We start from the raw sequence: 7,990 nt of genomic DNA on the forward strand, positions 1-7,990 counted from the left end.
CAGTTCATTCACCCGTATACTCATTCCACATAACACTCAACTCAAATCAAATCAGGAAGAATATACCTAGAATCTTAGTCAAAATCAATTAATAAGAGCAGACAAAATACAAATACTTGTAATTCTTACTAGGAAATATTCTACTTCAGCATTCTGATTATAGATTCAAGTAATTATTCAGTATGATAGATAAAGATAATAAATCTAAGACATAACTGATATAATACAGAAAAAAGAATAAGAAAGAGAACAGAAGAGAACCAAGGTAGGACAAGGGTGAAAAATATCCAGAACTGACAAGCAAGTATGCAAGCAATATTATTTTTGAGCTACTAGCTTTGACTATAGAAAGGATAGTCTTTCTATAGTCAGAGCTACTAGCAAGTTTGCTTTTTCTATGGTACTGAGTTTAAGAACTAAATTATTACCGACTATAAATTGTGTACAAGGAGGCCAGTAAAGTAATAACCATGGGGATGGACAGTAATTGACAGAGCAGACGAGTGCTCCACTATACTGTACTAATAGACTATATGTCCACTATACTGTACTAGAAGGCTACTTGTTCTTCACCTTTTTTGTTTAGTTTTTTCTTCGATGTTTTTTTCATTTGTCATGAGCCAATTATATTTGCATGATGTGACTAATCTTAGCAGTGGCTAATAAATACGTCCGGAGCCGGCAAGGACTTCTTTCCGGTCGCCGCTCTTTCAATTGAGGCGATTACTAGAGATTTTTTCAACTTTTCAACAGTAGATGATGTGTGTAGAGTAGCTGACTGGCCAGTCCAGCTTATTTGCTCCTAGCAGGATTTCAACGGTCTAACTAGTTTCGACGTTATTTTTGTGGATCATCCTTTTCAGGGGTTAAATGGTCTCACTAGTTTCAACGTAATTTTTTGTGGAATCTTCATTTATAGAGGTTTAATAGTATTACTAGTTTCAACGTTATTTTTGTGAAGTCACATTCTCCTATGACATTTATTGTACTTTGATAAAATAACTAGTGTTTGACGTTGCCAACAATCTTTTTGTAAATTCGTTATTTCCAATGGTGAATTTGAAATATCGTTTTTAAAAATGTGTAGGCTATTGTTTTAGACATTTGGTTGGGATCGTAGACAATTTGAAAATTACATTGAATTATATGTTATTAGGAAACTGCGAACGGTATTTGTGAGATTATTCTAAAAACATTTTTTGAAATAGTTTCAAGTAGATAATAGTTTAATGAAATATCTTTGAAAATATATGTTAGAACAAAGGTCTAGGAAGGATCAATAATTATATTGTATTGATTGGTTATGGTGCAATTAACTTACATTGTGGTTTATAGATCTAACGGTATTATTTATTAGGTTGAACTTCAATAGAAATAATAAGGTGAGAAGACTTTTTCAGTTTCATGATATAGATCACTACAAGTTAGAGGTATATTTCTGTTTTAATCTAAGATTTAAAAATAAAAGGTTTTGAATTTTTTCTAGTTCTTGAACTTTTCCTTTTAATTAAATGATAATTTATAAAGAACGTTTACTTCTACATGTTTTGAAAAAAAGGTCTCCCAAGTAAGAAAATGAATGCACAGTGGAGGATCAGCATTCAACGGAGGAGTGAAGGATCAACGATTTTATCAGAAATTACTCATAATAATTATTTAACATTTAATCTCTCTTCAAATGTTAAAAACAGACATAGATGTTTGTAAATAAAAAATTCTTTACATTTCTTATAACTCTTCCAAATCTAATGTTTGTAATTTACCTTTTTAGAAAAATCTTTTCAATTGTATTCCTATGCCCACTGTTCTACTACAGTATTAACAGTTATTCTCACTGACAATCTAATCGTTTTATTATTTACTGTTTTATCCTTTGTTGAATATTTTTGTAGATTTTTAATATTTTTCTCTTTATCAACAGGAAAGTCAACTTCTTCATAACAAATATGATAGGTTTAAGGGCGGCTATAGCGCTTTCTGTAGTCTACCTAGCATCAGCTCAACCAGTGGTCACTAGACAAGTAAGTTATAACAAAACGTTATTTATCTTTAATGATAAATATTAATTATTATTATTCTCTCTATATACATTTCTAATAAAAATTATCTACTTTCATACTCATTAATACTCACATACTTGAAGATAACAATTTTAAGATCGGAATGTATCAATCAATAGTTCCGTCTGACTTTCAAATGCATCAAATTATTTTTTAACTTGACGACTAAGTAAGTATCTATGAAAAATTAAGTTAGTCAATAAGTTTCTAACAAGCACCTATTATTTTTAACAAGCACCGATTCACTTCAACAATAGGTTCTAAGTTGAAATGACTGGGAAAATATCAGTGAGAAGTTTTTTAAAATATAGAATGTCAGTACAATTTATAAATATTAATTGAGTATTTAGGAATGCATGTGTTCATTCCATTACTCCCACACCACGCACTGGAAATGACTATGTACCGGTATTTTCAAAATAAATAACTTATTGCACTCATTATTCAAGCTATTATGTTTACTGCACCGAGAAATTTCTTTTTGGAAGGTAACCATTGTAATATCAAGATTTATCACTTGAAAGTTAATAGGCATAAAACAGAAATTAAACAGATTACTAAGGAATCATATTGCAGAATGATTAATAATATTATTGTACTAAGATTCAGTGTGTATAATATTTTTCTTAATAAAGTTTATAATTTCTAGAATAGCGATTTTATAAAAAAACCTCCGGTACCATAAATTTATAGGGAAATATATTTGATTCAAATTCAATTATTATTCATCCATGTAGACTAATAAAATGGAATGTATTATGCAGGAGCATTTGAAATTAGTATTTTCTTGGATTGCCATTAAAATTTAAAACAATATTGACAAAATAATCGTTGGGTGATAGTTTTGTTAAAATTGGTTCTGTGTTTCAGAAAGTAAACATGACCGTATTCTACGAAGCGCTGTGCCCATATTCAATAAACTTCTTCAGAGATCAACTACCTGTAGTCTGGCCACTATTTGAGGATTACCTCAATATAGAGCTAGTTCCTTATGGATTTGCCGAGGTAAATACATTTAGTTTAATGGAACTAACTTTATATGATAGTAAAACTAATAAGTTCAAAGATGAAATAAATTTAGTTTAATTACAGTGAAATGATTAGGCAGCCTATACAAGATTATTTAATTCTCTTTCTTCTTTAGGACTACTCTTGAATATAAATATAGAAAATCTAATTATCCTTTTTAAAACTGTTTAGTCACAACATCTTGGACTAATTTGTGTTGTGACTAAAGAATTTTAAAAAGGGAACTTGGATTACTATTTTTATTTATAAGAATATTTAATTTTGGAGGGAGATCAATTTAATTTGTATGTGTCAAAGAAGATTAGAAATAATATCCAACAATGAGTTATTGAATTATCCAACTGTTATGAACTAGAAGTCCTATAGGGCCTATCGTAGACTAATGAGAAATATGTTGTCCATGAACAAATAATCTAGTGATGACAAACGGATTTATAAAGTTTGATAGATTAAATGAATTTGGGTAAATTTCAATTCCAAAATTGTAATGCACATTGAAAAAAGATTTATGTTTGCATGTAATATAACAATAATTCAACGCTATACTTAACAATCAACAATAAATTAACTCAACAATTATTCAGCACTAATTAAAAAAAAAATATTCAAAACGCAACTACACAAATTTTTAACACTAAACTATAACTAAAAATAGACAGAAAGGTAACGAGCGATAGGCAAGCTGAGTGAGTATTGTTATTAAAGCTGAAAGTCATTATTAGATTTTTTTTGAAAACCGGTAGACTACTGCAACTAGAATATATCAGGTACCGTAGCTAAGAACCCAACAGTTTTGTATCGTGATATATTTAAAACAATGTCGAAAAACAATAAATTATTGTCACTAAAATTTTGTACTTACTCAATGTTTTGAAATTTAATTGAATTCTTACCTTACTGTATAGATAATCGATTGAATCAGCTCACTTCCTGTAAAGCATTTAGCATAGCATAGTACACCAATCGAGACCAGCACCCATCCAAGACTATTCTTTACGGTAACAAGCATCATTTGTGAAAGAGTTGTTCTAAGGTTGAATGTTGACACTGAACGTGAAACAACTTTCTTTTTTTGCCATAACACGCCGTAACTAACTGCTTTTTCGAATGCAGAGTGTTTGAAAAACCATTCAAATTAATCTATAGTTCGATCGACTGATAAGCTCGCAGGAAAGAATCTGCAAATGAAGAAAAATAAAATGAAAAATCGATCCAGATAATGCCTACAAATTCAGTTGAGAAATTATTACATCATTGTTTATTCACTTGAGTTTATTGGGTTAATCAAAAGGACACAACATGGTGAACAAGTGTTTCTCTTTCAATTATGTAATTAAAAGGATCTGTCTGAGTGAGAATAGAATGGAAACACAATAGTGAAAAAGTTGGTAATTTTTATTTTTCTTTGAATTAATTTCAATTAAAGTACTTACTATGAAGCTTCAACCCCCTAAATATTGAAATATCAAAATTAATTTTGATACTTTGGTTACTTCAATTTTAAATTGAAATTTTACTTCCCCATTAATTGAAAAATGATAAAAAGATTGCTAAATATTCAAACATATTTAAAATGTAACTGCTGGTAGACTTTTATTATGAAATATACCATATCATAATTTTAAATTGCTTGAAACTTCATCAACAACAGATAAAAATAAATTAGTATTTTATAAATAAAAATTAGAAATCTAAGTAAATTTTTTTTCAAATGTTAATTCTAGAATTAATTGGTAATTCTAAAGTTTTCTTATTATTTCAATCACTTGATAATGTCATTCTATAGCCGAAACATGTCGTGATTGAACAATTTTAAAAGGGTACTTGGATTTATAATTTTTATTTATATTCAAGAGTAGCCCTAAAAAAAGAAATCACAGTTTTAGTTTGTAGGTATTCCAGTAGCTGTACTCTGCTATTTCTTTACTTTCCCATGCTATTTTAATAGGTAGGAAAAAAAATTATATGCTAGAGCAAGAATGTTGATTATCTTTGGTTTCTATATTGCATGAATACAATTTTCATAAGTCTACTATTACAATTATCGATTGTATATGGCAAGCTATTGTATAAAAACACAGTAAAAAAGCTAACAATAAATTTAATTTGATTTAGGACGTTATTGCATCACTTTTGTTGTTGAATAGAACAAATAGCAGTCATATTTCTGCAATAAATGAATTTATTCACTTACTGTACTGTGACAACGAGTTCTTTAGTGAATAAATTCATTTATTGAAGAAATTTGACTGCTAGTCGTTCTATTTAATAACACAAAAAATGATTTGATAGTATTATTTATTTATTTATTTATTTATTTATTTATTTATACATTGATACATTGGCTACAATGTCATTCTCAACTATGAATGATTGGGAAAGGAACAACAGGCTTAAAGCCCAAAACTGTTCCTTTCCCAAATTTAGATAGAAATTTTCCAAAAAAATAGGTTATGTTAACACTTCACGATTTTTGTCCAATTTCGAGTCCAAAATATGTATAAACTAGGAATTTAGAATTTAGGAAAGTTGAAAACCAAATTAAATGAGAATACTCCACTAAATCATCACTAATAACTGAAAAATACTGTATTATAATAATTAAAAATTTTAAAACGTGAGAAGATACTCAAACTAGAAACACTTTTGACACCATTTTTCACAAATTCCTGATACTTTTTTTCCTGATACTATTCCTGAAATTCCTGATTTTTTAGTAAGCAGCTCGTGATGGATGACAACATCGAAGGACATTGTAGCATTGTTTTCACATCAACTCTAGTTCATAGGCATTCATTTAAATTGAATTTATTCATGAAAATAAACTCACCTTCCGGAATGAATTTTGCAGCAATCCTATGAGAATGACACGTGGTACTTCAGTTGTCAGCATGGGAGTCAAGAATGTACTTACAACATGTACCACGCCTGTGTCCTCGACAAACTACCCATTGTCAAGGCCGTCAACATAATCGGCTGTCTTATGGCTAATGAACAGGAACAACTCTTTTTCAGAAAAGTGAGTTGTAAACATTGTTTTTACATCAATTTTTGTTTAAACTTCAAGTTATTTTTCTCTATTCTATCAATTATAATCTCTCAGATTGGATAGGCGACGATCTCTCAGGGAACCCATTGTTCGGGTGACCGCTATAAGAGCCAGTTCCTCCAATTATCAGTTATGAGTTTTGAAACCGAATCCTGGTGGTTCCGAACTCATCTAAAACTTCTGGTAATTCATCTCTGATCATCAACCTTCCAATTCCTCACAATGACTCTTCCAGCCTAGATCCACAACCCAGTTATGAATCTCCAGATTAATTCGTTTCAAGTTCTATCATTTCAGACAAATAAAGGGTCATCCATCGTTCTATTGTGCCTGTTTATTAGAAAAAATGTGCAAAGTTTCTCTGAATGGTTCATTTTACAAGCTTATCTTCTGCAATTATTATGTTCTTTATCCTCTACCGCAGAATAAACATCTAATCCTATAATATTATGCAGGTGATTTGAAAGTTTCTTTCTAATTTTTAATGTTTTTTCTCTTTCAGTTTCTGTATAATATTATGTAAATTGTTTGTATCGTATCGTTTCTGTGTGAATACAAAATACAAGTAGTGTATTTGTGAATTATTGACAGGTAACAGCTCTATTACAGATTGTTAAATTTGTAATTTCCACACCAATTTTCTCTAGCACAAACCGATTGCTTAGTATTTCAGGACCACTCCCCCATTCCTAGTTGGACTGAATCGAGAGAATTAAGTCGAAGATATTTGAACACCTTCCAAGCTTGAATAATATTGAAGACCTCAAGGGTATGTATTCCAAACTTATGAACCATGCACAACTTCAAATAATTTTTGTTAATTTTAATTTTTGTTTCCTAGTGCACAAGGAAAACGCAGGAGACAAAAGCGGACATAAAGCAGTGCAGTAAAGGTGAGGAGGGGAGGCACCTGATGTCCGGCTATGGCAATAGGACACGTGACTTCCAGCCCGAAATCAAAATGATGCCAAGTATTGTCTTCAATGGGGTGAGTAATTCAATTTTGCAATTAGTAAAAAATTCAAATTTTAATTATCATTATTCATTTATTTATTGTGCTTCAACTTTAGTTATTTGGCTACTTTAGTTGGACGGCTTTTATATAAAAGGAACCAACCATAATTTTTTGTTTGTTTTTTATGGTTTTGAATTGAAAACTGCTTCATCTTTATTAACTTTAGTTATCTGGCTCAGTTATGGTTTTGAATCCCATCTTGCCTTCTTCAATCAATATCAGTCGTCAAAATGATCCTGTAGTGCAGAGTCACAGTACTAAAGATAATATAATCGATGCTCTGGTTCAAGTGGATTGTTTCTATTTGTTGCAAATTCCAATATCGTCCTTCAAAACTTTCAAGGAAGATAAAATTGTCTGAAACATGTTTCATTCACTTATTCACTTGGGTTTTGAGACTTATTCACTTGACTGTAACATTTAATCAACTTGTACGACTTCTACTCAACTTGTAAGTTGTAATACCAATTCTGCGAGTTCAATGGGACTTTGTACAACGAAAATTGTGCAACTTTGTGAAAGTCCATCATTACATTTCCATCATTACATTTTTTCTTTCAGTCTCACTTGATTGTATGAATAGGAGCTAATTGAAAAATAGCTTCCAAAACTCTCCATATTGCTCTACAAAATGTTGCCTTTAAAAACCATATCAAGACGCCAGTTACAATATGAAATGATCATGTAGTAAAGAATCCTGTAGTGTTAATAATAAATTGTCGTGAATGTTGATGTTGTGGAACTTTTCATAATTGAATAGACTTAAAACGTTGTCAAAATCCACTTTAATTGAATAAAAATGAAAATTAATATTTTACAGGAGCATGCGTTCGTGTG

The 7,990-nt window shown here is 30.2% G+C and overlaps 1 protein-coding gene and 1 long non-coding RNA gene across 2 annotated transcripts; one reads left to right on the forward strand and one right to left on the reverse strand.

Moving 5' to 3' along the window:
• Positions 1-535: 535 nt before the first annotated feature.
• Positions 536-7,126, forward strand: LOC111056242 (gamma-interferon-inducible lysosomal thiol reductase; the record flags this gene model as incomplete). The annotated part of the gene is given in 5 exon segments (XM_039444712.1): positions 536-1,382; positions 1,922-2,021; positions 2,931-3,065; positions 5,941-6,108; positions 6,980-7,126. Coding segments are annotated over 4 exon segments (525 nt in total), but the record flags the coding sequence as incomplete, so codon positions are not given.
• Positions 4,165-6,020, reverse strand: LOC120355950. The gene is made up of 2 exons (XR_005573876.1): positions 5,920-6,020; positions 4,165-4,267 (listed from the first exon to the last, which is right to left on the reverse strand). It is a non-coding gene; the product is annotated as an uncharacterized LOC120355950 (long non-coding RNA).
• Positions 7,127-7,990: the final 864 nt, after the last annotated feature.

Source organism: Nilaparvata lugens, unplaced genomic scaffold, assembly GCF_014356525.2.
Source record: "Nilaparvata lugens isolate BPH unplaced genomic scaffold, ASM1435652v1 scaffold5341, whole genome shotgun sequence".
In the NCBI taxonomy this organism is placed as follows: domain Eukaryota; kingdom Metazoa; phylum Arthropoda; class Insecta; order Hemiptera; family Delphacidae; genus Nilaparvata; species Nilaparvata lugens.